At 41.0% G+C, this 20,256-nt stretch overlaps 1 protein-coding gene across 5 annotated transcripts in view; it reads left to right on the top strand.

The window, feature by feature from the left end:
• Positions 1–20,256, top strand: part of CAPN3 (calpain 3) — a 27,860-nt gene continuing 7,604 nt past the window's right edge. Inside the window, exons 1-18 of one of the 5 annotated variants that reach the window (XM_048947857.1) lie at positions 1–682; positions 6,240–6,309; positions 7,068–7,186; positions 8,262–8,395; positions 8,636–8,804; positions 9,418–9,558; positions 11,459–11,542; positions 11,976–12,061; positions 12,505–12,582; positions 13,007–13,167; positions 13,699–13,868; positions 14,525–14,536; positions 15,660–15,868; positions 16,567–16,603; positions 17,636–17,653; positions 18,715–18,816; positions 19,404–19,481; positions 20,166–20,223. In XM_048947857.1, the coding sequence (XP_048803814.1) occupies positions 392–682; positions 6,240–6,309; positions 7,068–7,186; positions 8,262–8,395; positions 8,636–8,804; positions 9,418–9,558; positions 11,459–11,542; positions 11,976–12,061; positions 12,505–12,582; positions 13,007–13,167; positions 13,699–13,868; positions 14,525–14,536; positions 15,660–15,868; positions 16,567–16,603; positions 17,636–17,653; positions 18,715–18,816; positions 19,404–19,481; positions 20,166–20,223 (2,017 nt within the window). In that variant the 5' untranslated portion in view covers positions 1–391. Of the gene's footprint in view, positions 683–6,239; positions 6,310–7,067; positions 7,187–8,261; positions 8,396–8,635; positions 8,805–9,417; positions 9,559–11,458; positions 11,543–11,975; positions 12,062–12,504; positions 12,583–13,006; positions 13,168–13,698; positions 13,869–14,524; positions 14,608–15,659; positions 15,869–16,566; positions 16,604–17,635; positions 17,654–18,714; positions 18,817–19,403; positions 19,482–20,165; positions 20,224–20,256 lie in introns of those variants that run through there. The other 4 variants (XM_048947858.1, XM_048947859.1, XM_048947861.1 and 1 more) reach the window with 4 other exon arrangements.

Raw genomic sequence — 20,256 nt, forward strand, 5'->3', positions numbered from 1 at the left:
CACGCTAACCCCCCTCCCTATCATTTTCCCTCTCTATCACTCTTTGCTGGTAGATATTTTTAGATTTCACTGGTTAAAGCTTGTCTCTTCTCAGCGCTTCTACACACTGGGTCGGCACACACAGATGCTGTAGATAGAACAACTCGGGCACAGGACTCAGCCTACAGAGAACCTTGTTCTCCATCAAGGAATAAATTCCACTTTCTTATGCAAGAATACTACCCTTTGAGAAGATGCACAGAGAGCTGAACCAGATGGGATTGTATCGCTTATAAGTTTTAACTAGGAGATTTCAACAAAAAGGGGCAACAGCAACTTCCTCTTTTCTCAAATTTCCTTCCAGTGTGCAAGATCTTGCTTTCTTTCAACGCTTGCTGTAAGGCCACTTCTCATGCCGTCCGCCATAAATGCAGCGGTGGCTCAGCAGGCAGCTGCCGGGTCAGTTCCTAGCACTACCAGCACAACAACTGAAGGTACAGGGGGAGGCACAGGAGGGATTTATTCTGCCATTATAAGTCGCAACCAGCCCATTATCAAAGTAAAGGAAAAGACCTATGAAGAGCTTCACAAGAAGTGTCTGGAGAAAAACATTCTCTATGAGGATCCTGATTTCCCACCTAATGAGACTTCCCTCTTCTACAGCCAGAAAGTCCCCATCAAGTTTGAATGGAAAAGACCACGTGTAAGTAACGCATTTGCTGAGTGCCTTCTGCTTTCTGTGAATGTGTGTTTTTTTTGCAAAAGGGGCAGGAAGAGGAGAGAAGGGAATAAGCTACCAATGTATTTCGTTAAAGCTTTCCTGGGAGATAGCTGGCTAAGCAATAGAAGCTCTGAAAGTATATATAGTGAGTAAAATATGACAACAGTAGAAAGAGAAAGTATGTAGAAACAGAAATATGGAATTTTATTTTATTCTTCCATGACTTGCTAGGAATTTTCTCACTTGAAACAAACCAAGAAAACTTCTCCCCCTTGTTCTGCAACATGTTACTAGGTTTTCAACACTACCTTACTTCACTTACAGCTTTTATTTAGAATTCTGCTGTTTTTGTACTCTCATAAAATAAAAGAACAGGTTATGCTCTGAAACATGCTTTTACTTGGTTCTTAGTTCTTCACATTGTTTAGCTGACTCATGATGCTCCTTACCCACTTACCAAGAGTAGGGGTGTTGCAATTGCTATGAGGACAGACTTCTGACTACCAACCCTCTTTCTCCTTATTGTATCTTGTGGCCATTCCCCAGCCAGCCACCACCTTTCCTGTGGGAAAGAAAGAATAATTTGTAAGTTCCTAACTAATTCCCCATCCTACCACAGAGCAATCTTTCCTTTTTCCCTATCATTCCTGCTGGGCGGTTGCTGCCCTCCAGCAAGTGAGCTCTGCAGCTTCCTCTCACCACTGCCCTACAACAGGGATGTGATTCTAGGGCGCTACTCTTGTTCCCTCAGAGTACTTCTTCAGTGCAGAAATCCATGCTTCAGTAACAAAGTTAATGGCAGTAGATAAAACTAGCTAAAGGAGCATAAGTAAACAGCAGAAGACCAAGTGCTTTAGAGTGTAACTATAAAATAACAGCAACAAGCAACATCATGGGAGAGAAACAGGACTCCCTTTGTCAGTAGTGTTGTGTACATGTGCTGTCACATGACAGAGAGCAGCCCACTCCTTCATCGTCATCATCACAGCTGCATCAGCTCTTGGAAATGTGTGTGAATGAGCTAAATGTGGAAACAAGCCGATCATCTGAAAGGGAGGGGATTTCCTGTATTTCTAGAGAGAGGAAAGTGGTAAAGAGGTATAGAGGATACTTGCCGGCAAACAAACTGCAACTGTGCATCTGAAAATGCATCAGAACATTAAAATTAGGTGGTACAGCATCACTTCATGTAAATTAGCAGCTTCCTTTTGGAAAAGTTGGGCTGCCCAATGAACTTTGGGGGCTCTCAACTATTCACATAACTACAACATGCCTGAGGCTGCACAAGATTCAAAATACAACTTAAATACCAAAAATTAAAGCTATCTTAGTTCTTCAGCACAAGCATTCAGGCACCTGGCATGTCCGTGGTGCAAGTCACAGGTTAGAACAGATGCAGGAGCTCTGCAAAGCACAAGGCTGAGCCTGCTGAATCCTGGTGCACTGCAAGACAAGGAACACAGGGGCTGCCCTGCCTGGGGTGCAGTGGGCCTTGCTGGTGGAAATACCCATGCTTTCTGTTGTGAAAGGTTTGTTCTAAAACCACACCGTAATTCAGGTCATTGCTGTACCCAGCAGGTCCCCAAAGAGGGAGGGAGTTGCACATGGTGCTTGCTTCTTTTATAACGGATCTACATCATGACAGCAAAAGGAGATTGCTCTTGTGATCTGAAGCAAGAGACCTGTGTATGTTGACGCTGATCTCAGATTGGCTCAAGGTTTTGCTTCATTGGATTTTGAAACTGTAGAATATGTATCACTGATAGCGTGACTTGTCTGATAGTATTACACACGGGAGTAGACATGACAACCATATTATAGAAAAAACATAGAGTTAAATGAACATGAAGTAGTAATACAGCAGTAAAGACCACAATGTTAAGAGGTTAAAGCAATCCGTGAAGCACCAAATATAAAGAATAAACTCCATGGGCCACATTTTGTAATACTGCAACAATATGGACAACTTCTGTTCTTATTAAATTACAGTGACTTTTTTTAGCAAATAAAGGGGCTAGTTTGTAAACTACAAAGTCTTAGAAAGTGGTAATTTCAAATTGGTTTGAAATTCATGTTGAATTGAATTAAATTTGCAAATGTATTCTGAATGAAAACAAAATAGCAAAAGGTCAGAAGTTCTGAGAGAGTATCATAATACTGCTTTTGTTCCAGATCCTTTCTCTGTAGTGTACTGTGTATGTCACTTACCCCCAAAAATAGTGAATAAACAAATGGCCCATGTGCCATAGGATCTTGTTTAACATAGAGATCTGGGGAAGAAGTCATGTGTTCCTGACCACATTTGGCTTTATGAGTCACCTTAGCCATGCCGTGCCAGACATTTGTACCTAAGCTCTTTCCTCCCAGCCCAAGAGGTTGATGTAGAATGTAATAGGAGTGAAAGAGTGATACTGGTACTGAATGAGCATTATTTGCTATGACACCAATTCACATGGAATTGTTGAATGCAAGTTTTTCCAGAAGTCTTTTTCAAGGAATCACAAAGTCACTCTGAAGGGCACACGTCTGCCATTCCCAAATGCCATGACCAAGCACTAGTAACAGTGACAATCCTCAGTTGAACAGCACGTGAACTAATATCTGAGCATGACATACCACCACTGCTGTTGCTTCTGGGATTAGGGCAAGATCACGCAGCAGGGACGAGACCCCTGGAGCTACCCCTTGCTCTGCTGCATCTGGTCCCGGTGGCAGCGAGAACACAAGGAGTGCCATCATCTAAAGCGTGGCTGCCATGCAGGGCATCTGTGAAGCCTGCTGGTGGCGTGGTGAGGAGCCCTGTAATTCTATATGGTGACAGCTGTGCTGTGATGTGAATGCACCCTCATGGCATGCAGCTCGGACTAAAGCCAAGCACGGCCGGAGCAGGCCGCAGCACCATGCCTGGCCAAGCTGCTGAGGTACACAGCAGGGCTTACCAGCCCAGTGTGCTGGCAAGGACCTCTGAAACAGTCTTTCTAAAGCTACATTAATTAGGTCACAGGGAAGCATAGGTTCCCTGTTGTAAGATGAGATCTCTAATAGCTACTGGCTAAACACCCTGCACCATGCAGTAACAGACAAAGTCTGGACCACAGGGGCTCAGGGGGGAAGCAGGAGCCTACAAACCTTCTTAGGCCAAAATGGTACTTCCTTTGCTTGACAGGACTGGTTTAGGGAATTTACTTAGAATGTTCTTAAAGGAATAAATGCATTTTGCTGCAACAGTATAAGCTGACTGCAGAACTTTTCCTGACAGAGAAAAAAAGCTAATGAAAATGCAGCAAAGGTCGAATGCCATTTTTAGTCGTATGCTGCCTTGGTATTTTCCAACTGATGTGCAAGTACTCTCTGTCCAGGAAGCAGCATATACACTATGGATGGTTTCTCCTTGGATTCTGTCTCTGCTGCTATAACAGTCACTCTGCTTCTTTGTAATGAATCTGTGGCCAAAACTGAATCAACTCAAAGGACAGGAAAGGTCTGGTGAATAGTACTAAGGCAGTCTAAGGGTGACTGGGTGACTCACTGCATCAATGAAGTGCAGCCTGCCAGCATTCTGTATGGTAATGACCTCAGAGATGAAGAGCAACCTCTTGCTCAGCCAGCAGCACTGGAAGATCAGGTGTGTCACCTGCATCTCAAACACCAGGTGACAGTGTGTTTCTCATTAGCCTCAGAACACACTGAAACCCTCTTCCGTATTCCTCTGTGTACAGATCATCCTCCAAAGCAGAGAAACACAAGATGCAATAAATCATACTGAATAGCAATTAATCAGTAATGCACATTTAACATTTGTGAACACTTAAGCATAATGTAACCTAAAAGACAGCATGCTGGACTCCAGGTCTGGTTACTGCAGCGAGAGCAGAGTCAGGCTAAAAACCCAGTAATGGCAAAGGAAGAAACAAAATCTCAAAACCCAATTTCTCACACTTAGTTTTCTAGAGAACACCAAGGCAATATGAAGGAGGATGTTTTCACAAAAGCTGGCGGTGGAGAAAAGCATGAAGGTATCTCAAACAGCTATCTTGGCAGAACTGAACCCTAGGACAGCTGACTAAGGCCTGAAATAATGGGACAATCCCTCCATTCTCTTCCTCAGGGGTAATATGGCAATTGCTCTGGGAAGCCAGAAGCAGGTCTCTTTTTAGCTCTATGACTAATCCAAACAGTTATATCAAAGCAACCCTGATGATTACTGCAATGGAGCAATAAGTGAGTTCAAGCCAAGCGACGCTGTTAGACCTGAAACCTGAGTCTGGGAAAATCCAGGGCTACCCTGATTACATTGGAAAATCTTCAGACTGCAGAGTTAGCATTAGCATCAGCTGTCTGTACTGCCAATTGCTCCACTCACACAAGGAATTTTCAGGTGTTCTCTCTTCTTCCCTCTGCAGCCCCATGATCTTCCTGCCATCTGGGTTCTTGGACTGTATCTTTTTCCCCATTAGCAACTGCTCAGGAAATTTGTCCTCAGTTTGCAGTATCTTTCTTTTCTTACCCTCACAAGAGATGGTCAAAAAATCACATCTTTTCTTCCCAACACAAGTATTTGAGTGTGAAGGATAGAATAGGATAGGATAAAGCAGACATCTGCTGTTTTAATCTTTTCCCTGTATGAGAGGTTATGCCTAATTTTAACTTTGGCTTTCCTATACCCTCTAGTATAGGAAATATATATACTCTTTGTCCCATTTGGGAAACAAAGATGTAATGAATGTGAAAAAGGCAAACACTGTAATAGTCCTGTCTCCTTTTACCAGTACTTCCTACATAGTCTTTCACTCCCTACAGCAATACCTTAATTTATGCCCATACAGCATCTCATGTCCATTCTGTCCTTACTGATAAACCTAATATATTGTCCCAAGTGCAGGACAAAAGAGATTCCTGTCCTCAGAAACAGATGATATCTATATTACATTTCTCAATTCAGCATTGGCAGTTAAATACTGCAACATGAAGAATAAAATCACTCAATATTTGATTATTCCTGAGAATCAAATATCCGACTCTGGACAGGTTTCAGAGAGTATTACTGGAGATCATTCCTGCTTAAATGCAGTCTTCAGCTCTATTTATATATACATCAGCATTCTAGTTTTTGCAAGTTGGATTCCTGTAACCTGAAGCCAGTATTAAAAAATTGAATCTAGTTCTCAAACACTCTTTCCATCTGTTTGCTCTCCTCCAATAATATTTTTTTATTGTATGGAAAAATATTTTCCCCTATTTTCCTCATTTTAACATTTGCCAGTCAGTACAGGAATAGTTTCCCTCCTGCTACCCCTACAACTGCCTAAAGCCTGGGATATCCACTAACATGTTGTCAGCAGAGATTTGCAGCTAAAAACTAAGCAATAGATTTTGATATCCTCAAACTGTCTCACATTAAATTAAAACTAAAAAAAACTTAAAAACAACAACAACAACAACAACAAAAACCACATTGTCTTTAAACAGCTTTAATTTCTGTGAAAGTCAGGCATCCCAGTGTATGTTCTCATGCTCATCTATCTGTTTTTATTTCCAGGAAATTTGTGAGAATCCACGATTTATTATTGGTGGAGCCAACAGAACAGATATCTGCCAAGGAGAATTAGGTATGAAATTGTCACATTCACCCTACACATTATAAACTTTTTTTTAACTCATCATAGTTCAACTCTCAATTTTCATTTGCTTCCAAGGAGATGTTTTAATTCTCTCAGAATACCACTACACATCTACTGATTCCTTCCCTATAGCAAATGGATGACATCTGCCTGCTACCGATCTAGGGAGGAGCTTTGAGCAAACAACACTTTGCTTTTCATGAACTAATATCACGAGTGTTGCAAAGCACCATTTGGCAAGACCTGGTCCTTCTCCAAATACTGTTGTATTTTTTCAGATATTTAGTCTTGTTATTTTAAAACTTCTGGAGGCCTTCAGCCAAGTGTGCCTTGTACTGAAGGATAACCTCTACATTGAAGAACTTAAGCTCAGATGCTCAAACTGCTTTGATATATAAAGCTGCTACATAGGTGTAAGTGACAACTCGGCGGCTGTCAGCCACATGGCACTCACCTGCACTGCTTCATAAAGACATTTCCCACTCAGCTTTTCCATGCCTTCCACGGTTTTACTGCTTCTCCTGTGACAGGTGTGTGTGCCTAGACAGTGGTGCCAGTGAGCATTTCCACAGCATCAATAAGTAAGAAGTGCTGAAGCGCCGCAGAACACAGTGAGAAGAGCCCTTTACTGAAAGGTCGTGGCACACTCTATTGAAAATCAGTGTACCTGCCAGTACCTTAACTTTCCCCTTTGATTCTAGCTGCTCTCTCCCTTCATTTTGCCTGCTGCTTCTGCTTGCTTACAGGCGATTGCTGGTTCCTGGCTGCCATTGCTTGCCTGACACTGAATAAAAAACTGCTCTGCAGAGTCATACCTCATGACCAGTCCTTCATACACAACTATGCTGGCATCTTTCACTTCCAGGTGAGTCCCCTCATCTAGCATTAAGGAGATGTAATTATATTCACCCAACAGCAAGCTCACCACTTGGCACATTGCTCCCTTTCCTTCCTCCACCCTGTGAAAGCATGAGCAACAGCAGGAAAGGAAGAAGGATTGAATTCCTTCACCCCAAACTCTTCCAGCAAGGCAGTTATGGAAGGTAATTAGGGAACATTAATCCACTCATGAAGCATTTGCAGATGCATGGCCTATGTGTGACAGATAGCAACAGGTGCTTGGTCTTGCCTTCCTGCTCAGCTGCAGTATTACAGCTAGCACAGAGATACTAGTGGTAAGAGCATCTATTTTTAGGGCCGCAAGCAGCTGGCCTCTGTCAAAAATAAGTCAGTGAAGAACTGATTTTTCAGAAGAGATTGATTGCTGTCCGTCTTCCCCATGGTTCTCTAAAAACACCTCTTTTAAGATGGATCTATTGCCAAGGTAAATTCAGCATGGCTGCCTCCCTTCCCGTGACATCGCTTTTTGGCACATTATAAAGCAGGACACAGCCCACTACCAGTAGTTGTCCAAAATTCAGGTGGCTGGAGGAACACCAGGTAAATCTGAAGGAATACAGATTCTCTGCTTCTGATCACAATGTAAGCCAGAGCATGGCTCCTTGCATAGCTGCATTTGTGTGTCCCTCCCATCCCACCAATCTCACACTTTGTGCAGGAATTGTTATTTACAACTTCAACTGTAATCTAGCTCTGAAGGATTTGCTGGAAATGCCTGAAGTTAAGAAAAGGGAGGAAGGAATAGAACTGGTGGAACAGTCACATGCAAAGAGTCAGCTTGTTCAAAATCTCCCAGGAATGACTCCTGGGAGTGTTAGACCTCAAAACCATCTAACCATACCAAACCAGGACCTGCAGTTTCTGCCAGCAAAGTCTGGTTGCCATGGGTCAGCTCTGAAGTCACAAAACAGAAAAGGGAGAAGTTTTAACAGTTGTAGAACAGTTAAGTGTTTCTCCTTCCTCAGCTCAGCTCTCCAGCCAGACTTCCCCTTCCCTGCACGCAACATCACACAGATGTTTTTCTGTTTGCCTTCATTCAGTTTTGGCGCTATGGAGACTGGGTGGATGTCATCATTGATGACTGCCTACCCACATACAACAACCAGCTGGTCTTCACCAAATCCTCCCAGCGCAATGAGTTCTGGAGTGCTCTCCTGGAAAAGGCCTATGCAAAGTAAGTCACAGCCTGCTGCACTGTGCCACACTCTCTTGGGCTGCAGGGTTCATAGTTGAACTGCATTGTACTGAACTTGCCATATGTACATTAGCTCCGCACATCTCAGTACCTTTTTCCACAGATTCTAATTGAGTATGACGTAAAGCATATTTTCAGTTGCTTTTTTTTGTTTTGATGGTGTTTATTTTCTTTGTTGTTACTCATTCAGAAGTTTTATTTTTTTTTCCTCTTTCTAAGACTCCATGGATCCTATGAAGCTTTGAAAGGAGGCAACACCACGGAGGCGATGGAGGATTTCACTGGAGGGGTGACAGAGTTCTATGAGATAAAGGATGCTCCTAAAGATATCTATAAAATCATGAAACATGCCATTGCCAGAGGATCCCTCATGGCCAGCTCCATTGATGTGAGTCTATATGAACTTTGTAGATGAGTCATAAGAAACGGCAGAAATCTCCACCTATAATCATGTATCAACTTTTGCAATAACTTAGTTGAGTCCACATAAACAAACGTTCATTTGCAGGTGGTAGGGTACTCTCCTCTAGACACTTTCTATTAGAGAACAGCAAGCACCAAAAGGGAGATGGACAGAAGCAGAATAGGGAGGCAGGAGAAAGAAAGGAAGGGATCTGGATCAGTAAAACCAGCACCCTTCTCTCAGTGAGGTGCAACAATTCTGTTAAGATACAAATCCTCTGTGTTGAAGATGCTAACAGTATGCAAATATCCAGGAAATAAACCCATTTGATTCCCAGCATATCCTTAGATTATCTTAATTTACTGTGGATAATTTAAAAGTGACAGTAAGAAAACACTAGTTTCAATAGTTGTGAAGTTGCAGTAAAGGCACAAAAACAACTGGTGATACTAATCACCATAGATAACTGTGGACAATATAGCAAGTAATGAGGAAGTAAAGAAGTTATCTAGGCCATTTTTTCACCATATATCTTTTTTTGTACAGTTTCTTTTCTCTCTCCATCTCCTATTTCAATTTTTCTTCCATTCTCTACCAGGATAACCTAGGCTTTTCCTATGGAGCAGCTCCTCGAAGTGACATTAGAGAAATGATTGCTCGAATGGTGAAGAATCTGGAAAATGCACAGATGAGTCACTCCACTGTGGACCACCAGGGGACAGATGAAAGGCCAGCCTGGGTTCGTACCTCAACAGAAGCAATTTCACAGCACTTTTATTTACAGCCAGAACACATCACCTATGTTTTTAAATTCTTCTTTTTCTTCACTTGATTATTCCAACACTAAAGATCTGTTCTTCTGAATGCTATTTGATGTTCACATTAAAGGACTTCAGTTCTTTGAAACACACAAAAAGCCATAAAACTTCCAAACTTAAATCTTCCAAATCTGTGTATGGACATATTGCTGTTCTTTTCTTACTACCAGGCAGTTACCTTACTTTTTAGGGACCTGTGTTTCAGTGGAAGAAACGAATTCTCTCTCTTTACAGAGGAGAAAAAAAACAAAACAAAATGCCAACGCACCACTGAAAAAACATACTATAGCACCTAAAACATTTCATCGTGCAAACTCTCTCCTGCAGGAGAAGCAGTCAATTTTTCCTCTTCAGACATCCCTATTTAGTCTTCCTGAATGACTGACATGGTGTAATTCTTTGGAAAGCCCAATATGGCTGCCTTTTGCAAGCATGACTTTCCAAATCACCCGTGTTTTCAGGGGGAACTTCCCTCATTTGCAGACATTACAGATGAATAACTAATAGAACATTACAGAACTCTTTCTATAGTTACTGCTGTTTTACTGCTGGTTGTTACACTTCTGAGCCATCACCAGAAAAATTTGCGACTCTCAATGGAAAGAAGCAGACCACAGTGCAGGCCGCAGAAGCACTCCAGAGAAGCAGGCCAGGGCACTCGCAGCACAAGATAGTATTCTTAAGTAGAAAAGAGAGAAAGAAGTTCTGCTAAATAATAATGCTAACGTGAGGAGAAAAAAAGAAAAAAAAAAGAAAATAGATATGAGGCAATAGGCAGAAAAACTATGGAAACTGGAATAAGATAAAAGAAACAAGAGCAGAAGGGAAATCATGGAAAATAATTGTGACAGCCAGGAAATACTTGGATGAGATTCCTCCCTGTGCAAGCTGAGAATGTAGCTGTGTGACCTTATTAATTCTCCATTTCCAGCACTGACTTTCTCACGTCCTCAGATTTATCAAAAACAGATGGAAGAGTTACCAGCAGAGCCCTGCAGTCTTTTCTCAGTGACAAACATAACAAGGGAAGAAGTTACGCACATGATCCACCTCCATTTTGCATAGTCCTCCTTTCCCACCATTCTCCAAGATTTTCCCTACAAGCACAGCAGGCTGTATAAACCTGACTTCTTACTCTCAGTTTTTCAACTTCCAGATAAATAGAAGAGCATAGTAGCAGCTGATTATCAAGATAGCAAGTGTACTTGTATCTGCTGGAGAAAGCAATGTATTTCCTGTGTGTCAGGTGAAAAACATTATCATCTCAGGGATTATGAAATAAAGTCTTCATATCTACAGGAAATACATTTTAATAATAATGTTAGTAGGAACAGCGTATGAAATTGGGTCACTATGAGATTGCAGCAGAGCATAAAGAAAGTGTTCTAATAGATGTTGAGCTGCTCTTGTGTTTCCAATTTTATCCACAAAATCTTACTGAGCCACACAATAGTATACTATCCTAGAAATGGCTGAAAGCTCTATTCATGGAAGAATTAATTATTTTGGTTAAGCTTGCTATACACTAGCATGTTCCGAATGCAAACAGCAGCGAACTACAGAAAGGGAAAGAGTATATCACAAAATGTCCTTCACAATGAATATTATTAATATTTTGCTCCTTCAATTAATTCTTGACTCCTTTCAAATCAGTGATATTCTCTGGATATTAAGTTGGGTCTTCTTGATAGAAGATGAAAAAGAGACTTAAAAAAAAAAAAAAAAAAAAAGTCTCCCAAACAGTGTCATCCTCCCTTCTGCCTCAGAGCTGCTGGTTGACCTTCACGTGCCTTTTCTGTATTTTTATCCTGTGTCTAACAGACTATAATGCCAATGCAGTATGAAACTCGGATGTCTTGTGGGCTGGTCAAAGGTCACGCATACTCAGTCACAGCTGTGGAAGAGGTAAGTAAAGTCTTTTGCCTACTGCTGTGGGGTCTTTTAGTCTAGACTGGCTCAGCATGATGCATGGCAGCAGAGCTGTATACAGGGGGACAAAAGAGGAGGGAAAGATACAAATTATGAAATAAAGGAAAGAAATTTTGTTTTCAAATAAAGTACAGCTTCATAGAGAAACCAATCAGTCTAAGCTTTGTCTTTCTATGTGAATGGATGTTCCTCCATGATCTACATGGGCAAAGGTGGCCACAGCTGGCCGCTTCTTAGTCTTACAGCCTTCCCACACTCATTCAGGGCACGTCAAGCTGAGTGATGGCCCTGGAGAGCACTGTCACTTGGGGAGATGGTATCAGTGATGTGACTGACAGAACATTTCCTTTCTAAGCCTATTTCTTACAAAATAATTCAGCTGATTCTCCTTGCCTTCTCTTTCAATTAGACAACATTTAAAGGGGAAAAGATACGTCTGATAAGGCTGAGAAACCCGTGGGGACAGGTGGAGTGGAATGGACCTTGGAGCGATAAGTGAGTACAAAGTGTCTAGGAGCTTCATTTGATTTGGAAAAAATATAAATTGCAGCTTTATTTCCTTTTGCAGCTTTGCATTTAACAATGAGTTATCAGGTTTTGCTAAGAGATAGTTCAGTATGTACTCCATCAATGACTTTGCAAGCATTTCTGTCTTTAAGCTAAACAAAATAAACACATTCATGTTTTATTTCTGAGAGTTTCTAATAGGAAGTCTGAAGGGAAGGAAGAGTGAAGCAGGGCAGTTTCTTCTCCATTTGAATGTATGGAGATGGAAACATTGAGAACAAATAGTTGTGGAAATGACAAGGGAACATATTCTGTGAGTGCAGAATGACAGTGCTTCACTTTTCTCACTATGAGGCTTACAGTAAAGAACAGGAATACAAATAAAAGTTGGGTATTGCAAAACATAATGTAGCTTGTTTACACTTTTGCAGATCAGAAGAGTGGAACTTCATTAAAGAAGAAGAGAAAATTCGCCTGCAACACAAGATTGCGGAAGATGGGGAATTCTGGTGAATTATCTGTCAAAAAAATAGTGCTTCTATAGGAGATATGCAACTATGGGTCACACTGCATGACTTAAACATGCTAAAACTGGCATTAATTCCTTCCCCAACAAGCCTTGCTATACAATCCCTTCACTCTCCCACCAGGGTATATTGAGTCCCACAGCCCATCTAATCATCCCATACTTCACAAGCTCTCCATCCCCTTTCCTATGATCTGTCCCCTCACTCCACTGTTCCCTAGTTTGGAGCTGTACCTGTGTTAATCGACCAATAGGCCAAACACATTAGGAAATTGGAGCTTCCACTGCAAACTTATACTAGTAGAAGCAGTAATATGGGTCACTCTTCAATATAATTACTTTGGTAACAGTACATCTTTTAGACAACTACATACCAAGCAAATTCAGCTTCCCTTCAATTCTTCCAGGATATCGTTTGAAGATTTTATGAGGCATTTCACAAAACTTGAGATCTGTAACCTCACACCTGATACTTTGGAAGCTGATAAGCTTCAGACCTGGACTGTGTCAGTCAACGAAGGACGCTGGGTGAGAGGCTGCTCAGCTGGAGGGTGCCGCAATTACCCAGGTGAGCAATGAATCTTAAGAGCCACCACCTCTCTGACAGGGGCTAAGCTAAGTCACACTACAGGCTGATCAATGCTCAGCCACAGGAAAGCTTTTATGATGAGTCACATGATTTTCTATCCAGCTATCTCCTGTCACTATGTTTGTGACAGTGCTTCATAAGCCCAAAAGGCAAACCTGGCAAAGGTAAATTCTTGTTTGAATACTTTGCATTGCAGGTAAGAGAAATCAATTTCACTCTATTAGTTAGATTTAACTTTGGAAATTCTCTGATAAGTTCTGCCACGTTTAGGTTCCCTGAAAGTTTAATCAATGCTAGTTCTGCACTTTAAATCCTTTGCTGCACAGTTGTTAGAACTACATAAACCCCCCAAACACATTAAAATATACACATTGTATGTATAAAAATAAAAGCCCAGCTTTATCCTTTCCCTCAGGAACTACAGACAGGAAATAGCAAAAGTTCTCTTTGGTCAAAAGTATTGTTAGAAAACTGAAGGTTTGTATGTTTGCTTTGGGTGACATTTCACAGATACATTTTGGACCAATCCCCAATATCGCTTGAAGCTCCTAGAGGAAGATGATGATCCTGAAGATGAAGAGGTTATCTGCAGCTTCCTGGTAGCACTGATGCAGAAAAACAGGAGGAAAGAACGCAAGCTGGGAGCCAACCTCTACACCATTGGCTTTGCCATCTATGAGGTACCAGTTCTAGACCTAGTTCTTAGTGCCAGGTTCCCAGCCCTTACAGTACGTTTACCAAGGGAGTCATTGAACTGTTCATCCTGACTACATGAATTGCAGTTTCTCCTTTGTAAGGAAATGTGGAAGAGAGGGGAGGAAAAAAAAAAAAAAATAAAAAAAAAATAAAAAAAAAAAAAATCAAAGCTTTAGTATCTTTTAGCCCATACTAACCTCAGAGTTTATACCTCTAAGTAATGCACTTAATAGGTTTTTGTGGTGATTCTGTGTCAGATTTTAGCATATTTTTCCCCATATCTACTTCAGTCTCCACACTGCCTTAATCCATGCTGAAACTAAACATCTAATTGGCAGAACCACGTAAAAGGGAAACAGTTGAGACAAAAAGTAGTGATCAACGTCTGTCCTTCTAGTGACTTCAGGTAGAAGTCAATTGACTCAGTCCTTTGCACAAAAATATTTGGTTCAAATCTCAATGGATCTTGTGTGGGTCACAAGAAATCTGGAAAGGAAGGGGGGAATTTTCTTAGAAAACTTTTATCAGTTGAGGTAATTTAATGACTAGCTGCAACACCAAAAATCCCTTCTGTTAGATTTATAAGCAAGTAGACTCACCTAGAACTTCTGTTTTTTCTCTTTGTTATTTACTCCCTAAGGTACCCAAAGAGGTATGAGCTGAATGGGGACAGACTGACAACTTGGTGTATGCTCACAGCTAGTGTCACTGTTGCTCCTGTCTGTAAGTCAGTGGGAAACTGTCCATTCGAGTTTGTTTTCAGGGATGTTACAGAAGTGAAACTGCTAACCATTATGCTTTGAGTGTTTAATAACATTTTCTGAGTCATTTTAAATTCTTTCTTACTTGTACTCTGTTTTTACCTGCATTCAGTCCTTTTCTGTTCTATATGTGAGCTGGCCACTGCTTTCACTGTCCCATAGTGAACCTGGACTACAGGAAGAAGTAGCACTTAAGACACCACACCCCACAAAGAAGACCCCTAAAGCACTTCTGTTTCCTCCTGCAAAAAAAAAATGCCAGCAATTTATATCGTGCAGTCCTAGAGTTTGGTCTACAGCATCAGACTTCTTTGTTTGTTTGTTAACAAATGCCATTTTCAGCCATTGAAGAAAATATATTAGAAGTACACAGACTGAATATTTCTGAGCCTGCCAATACCAGAATCACTGGTACCACAGCTTTGAAAGTGAGTTCACATAAAAGCACTCACTGGAGAATACAAAGATGACCATCTGAATTGTTGTGTTTTACAGACAGTTATTTCTGTAGAAAGCAACTGCAAGCACTTGTTCTTAGCCCACAGTCACTGACTTATTTTTCATATTTAAATGAATGCAGTGTCTCTTTGGTAGATACAGAATTCATATTTCTCCAGGTAAGTTACCACTGAAAACACCTTCACTTTACCATGCAGTACACAGGAGCCTGCATATACCATTCCTTGGCATGCCACCTTCAAAGAAAGTAACTGAACTTTGGTTACATGCCATTAGCATCCAACAATACAGATAAAATCATGGATGCAGCAGAACAGCCAGCCAGCAGTCTCCATGTGGAATGTTGGGCAGCTCTCAGAAGTCAACTAAACCCAGCTAGCAGCAGCTTATAAAGATGACAGACTCGGTAACTGGTAGCAAGCTAGCAGCCCCCATCAAATCCCTGCTTGCTAAGCTGCCACTGCTTCATTTGTGTTTTCTGTCCCACTGCATGACAAGCCACCTGGGGAACAGGTAAGACTTCCTTGAAGATCAATTGACTCCATTGTTCTGCAGATGCACGGTACTAAGCACCACTTGCAAAAGGATTTTTTCCTCTACAATGCTTCCAAAGCTAGAAGTAAGACCTATATAAACATGCGAGAAATCTCTGAGCGCTTCCGGCTGCCTCCCAGCGAGTATGTCATCATCCCATCCACATACGAACCCCACCAGGAGGGAGAATTCATCCTGAGGGTTTTCTCAGAGAAAAGAAGTCTTTCAGAGTAAGTTACAGATATTTCATCTGGCTCTAAAGGGTGAATTGAGCTTCCTATTCTGTTATAGCTGTGTTCCCTGCTTGCAACGCTCTACTCTTAATTTTTCTTAATCCTGTTATGAACTCCAAGATGCAAACTCATATCCCCAGTATTACCTTGTAGTTTAACAAAAACCTGTTTTGAATTTCCATTGGAGACACTGGAAACTACTGGCAGGATATCTTTTGTGAACATAATTTCTGCTGTTTTTATAATGAAAACCAACAAGTTTGTTATTTAATGCTACATGCCACTGCTACATCCCATATGGAAATTTTTTGTCAGATAGACCACTGAGACAGATCTAATTTTGGTCATGAACAAAATCCAGAAATAGGCATTGTTTCTTTCCCGTCCTGCTCTTTAAGCAGCTTCCCAAAGCTCAAACTGCAGCTAGTACCTCTTTGCTAAGGCCAAAAAACTTCTTGTCTGCTCCCTCGTCAAGATTTAGTGATGCCAAGTCTGTAAGAAGAAAGCCAGCAACAGTTTTCTTGGAAGCAATACTCGGGATGCTCAGCTCAAACTCAGAAAAACTACATCCAGAGTCTGAGCTGTAATGCCTGGAAGCCAGCCCACACCACTGCCTGCTTACTAACCACATATAGAAATAAACAGTGTTGGAAGCAGATTCCTTCCTGATTTATTTACTTTCTGCTTTCTTCTAGGGAGGTTGAAAACATGATTGAGGCAGATCGCCCATCAGTGAGTACCATACTGTCCTCTTTTGTGTGGGAACAGAGGGGAGGAGTGTCACATTTAGGGAAATACCAGGAAACCATTTGCAGCCACACAACAGCTCCTTCAACAAATTCCCACATTTTCTCATCAAGATATTCCTATTAACACTTGGATTTATATATGCTACTTTCTGGTTTGGACAGACCAGAATCTTTTGTCAGGTTTGAAACTTGTTCTTCACATAAAGAAGCCCCATACCAAGCATTGCCTTTGCCTCCATCAGTTGAGAGTATTCATGCTCTGGTGGAGGCTTAGCTCCATCCTTCGGAGTGTTTTTTGTTTGAGAGCCTGGCAGCTCATCTAATTAAGAAAAAGAGTGCCTTATTTTGAAGTATGAACTTTCTGAAAAAGGATTCTAATATTATTGTGACTCAAATTAGCATCCATGATAAACTAACTCTTTAGCCTGGGGTTTTACACATCTGTGTGGGAATAAATTGGAACATAGAATACACTCAGTCTTGAAAAAAGCAGAATGCTCTTGCACAGAACTGAGCTCCATCAAACCTTCAGAATCCTTCCCCCTCCATTTGTTATCATGATACCAAAATTTCTGCCCAGATCTGATGGAATTTAATTGCCACTCCAAAAAGCATGGATATGAGGGCACAGAAGTCCAATCTACACTGCAGTGATTAGTTGGGGAAAATAAAAGTAGTTAGGGATAACAGATTTTATTCAAGCAGACAAAGCCCCAGATTAGGTGGACTGGCAATTTGATATTGCTTCTGCAATTTTAACATACTGTTTCTTCATGGCTGCATTCCCCCTTCCTTTCCCTCTCCCCCCCCCCCCCTTTTTTTTTTCTTTTTTGAGATTTGAAATCTGTATGAATATATAAAATTGAAGAAAAAAAGTATGACTACAGGAATGGGAAAAAGAAACGTGAGAAAGTGAAAGAAAAAAAAATGAAACATTGCTATTTAACAATGTGATCTGGTAGAATCCATAATTCTTTTTAAACAATTTTTTCTTATTTTGTTTCTGTTTGTATAGAAGAAGAAAAAAGGCAAGGTGGGTACCTGTGCAACATGCTGAGTGCCAAAAGGCAAGATGCATGTGCAGTGAATGCAGCAGGAGTTGCTGTGCTTCTGAAGCTGATCTAGTTAATAAAGAACACTGGAGACAAGAGACCATTTTCAGGCAGCATAGACTCTGTCCTCCTATACAAGAATCTGATGAAGTACAGCTATAGCATCAGATATTTCTCTTTCTTAAGAGGGTGGTAAAAGCATAAACCTTTCAGTTTTATGAGCTTGATCCTTTAAGTATCCTGCCTACCTGACCCTCCACAGGCATCCTGAAGCTTCCCAGTGAGAATCTCCCCTCCTCCAGACACATGCCCTCCACCGCCCAATGCAGCTACTCCTCCTTCCTGCAGCTTCTGCTCACCAGAGTCCAGGATCACCCTTTTGAGTCTACGCAATACATTCAGCAAACAAAAGAAACATACTATGAAGTTACAAGGAAAATTATCAGCTAGAGGAAGGGTATAAAAAGGCCACAAGGGAGAGATTTTGAAGAGGAGAGTGTTGACTCTAATTTGCATTCCTCTTTCATATATACCAAAGTAGTCCACGAAACTCCATAAATCAGAGCACCACATAGAAGAGTGATCGCTGTTTCTTACAAGGACTTTGAAAATGTAGCACTTTAATCTTAAGACTGGTCAATTGCAGTTATATATGTATATGTGTATATATATATATATATATATATATATATATATGCGCAGTTATATGTGCAGGATAACACATTCACATCTGATACCAGTTTTCCTTGCTTTAAACATACTGAAACAGAACAACTGCATGCATCTCCTTATGGCTGAATGCCTCAGCAATTAATAAAAAACTAACACATGCCTCATGTAACTAACAAGCTCCTACACAAGCTCTGCAGATTTCTTTTTTAGCATAAGGATAGTAGTAACCTGAGAAATTCCTCTTTTATTTTGCATTCCCACATCTGGCTGCATGTGCTTTGCCACAGAATGGATGGCCTCAAATACTTTCCCTAACACTATTTCTTGTGTAATTTCTATTTCTCTTCTGCTCTCTTCCTTCTTCTTCTAGCCTATCATCTTTGTTTCTGACAGAGCAAACAGCAATAAGGAGCTGACAACACACGAAGATGCTGGCAAAGATGGTGAAAAAACCCACGTAGATGAGAAAAAGGTTCTGCAGCAACTGGCAAGGCGGGGAATAGAGTTTGGTCTGGCCAGCATTAAAAGGGCAGCTGGAGAGAGCACAGGAACGGGACAAATGACTGTCCTTATGATACTTACCAGTTTCAGAGTTGAGGCTGTTCTCTACAGGTGTCTGAGAAAAGTGGAAATGATAACAGTGATGCTATCTAATGCAGTATTACAGCCTCCAGAACAGTGCAAAATGCTCTAAAGCCACTGAGCCCATTCGAACAATTCTTAGGCTAGAGGGTAGCTATGGAGCATGTTTTCCTCTTCTGCTCCAAATTTCTCCTTTGAAAACACACAACCAGAATGTAAAGATCCATTGGTAAAAGTAATCATTTAGATTTGTTTCAAGACTTACGGGAACAATGAGGGGATGGTAATGATGCAGCAGGTTCACTAAGGAGGGCATTTAATGAAAGAAAGGGGAGAAGTCCGTGAGGATAACTTGTTCCTCTGAACAGTGCCACTATCGCTAAGAGCCTTATTTGTGTGAAGGGGGTGAACCACCCAGATCCCTTCTTTTTCCTGCAAAGCTAACATTGCACGTGTTCTTTGCTTGTATCTTTCCAGCGGTCTTCAGCAAAAGCTCGTGAGAAGAGTGAAGAGGAAACACAGTTCAGGAATATTTTCCAACAGATTGCAGGGGATGTGAGTACACAATCAATCCCTACCTCTGCAGAACAGCTAAGCCACAGCAGCACCTAATCCAGCTTCTTCACAGATTCAAAACATGGAAAACTGAAATTTTCCTTCACCAAATTTCCTTTGGGAGCTGAAGTTAAGCAAAATCAAATGGAAATTCAGTTAAGCACACAGCTATGCCCAAATGTATATGCAACTTATTTTCATTGCGTACAAAAATTTTTAAATTTGTGTTCTTACTTCAATCACTACTGTGTGGAGCTATTAATGATTTCTTAATCAGTATTGCATAGTATGTATAAGTAATGCATAGAGAAAAGTGTATGTACATGTACATGTATGTATCTGCACTAAAGAAATCAGAACAGATCAAAACTGCACAAAACAAGAGGCTGCAGAAGGGTTGCAGAGATTTTCACATTTTGCTTATGCTTTGGCTTGGAATCACTGCCTGTTTTCCCAATGTTTTTCTAATAAATACCGTGCAATCACTTTAGATTTGCTTCATACTGAAGGTGTAGCTGTGGCCTCAAGAAAAATTATACAAAGATAGAAAGCTCTCTATTTTGGATCATACGCCATGATGAAAAGTGACCAGAGACTTCATACTTCTAGTATATCCATTCATATAATGATTTTCATAATGAGGAATGTTGCAATTAACCATACCGTCCCCATGTTTCCCACCAGGACATGGAGATCAATGCCGAAGAACTCAGGAATGTTCTCAACAACGTTGTTAAAAAACGTGAGTTTGAATGTGCTTTTCAGTAACCCCAGA

This window comes from Lagopus muta, chromosome 6 (assembly GCF_023343835.1).
Source record: "Lagopus muta isolate bLagMut1 chromosome 6, bLagMut1 primary, whole genome shotgun sequence".
In the NCBI taxonomy this organism is placed as follows: domain Eukaryota; kingdom Metazoa; phylum Chordata; class Aves; order Galliformes; family Phasianidae; genus Lagopus; species Lagopus muta.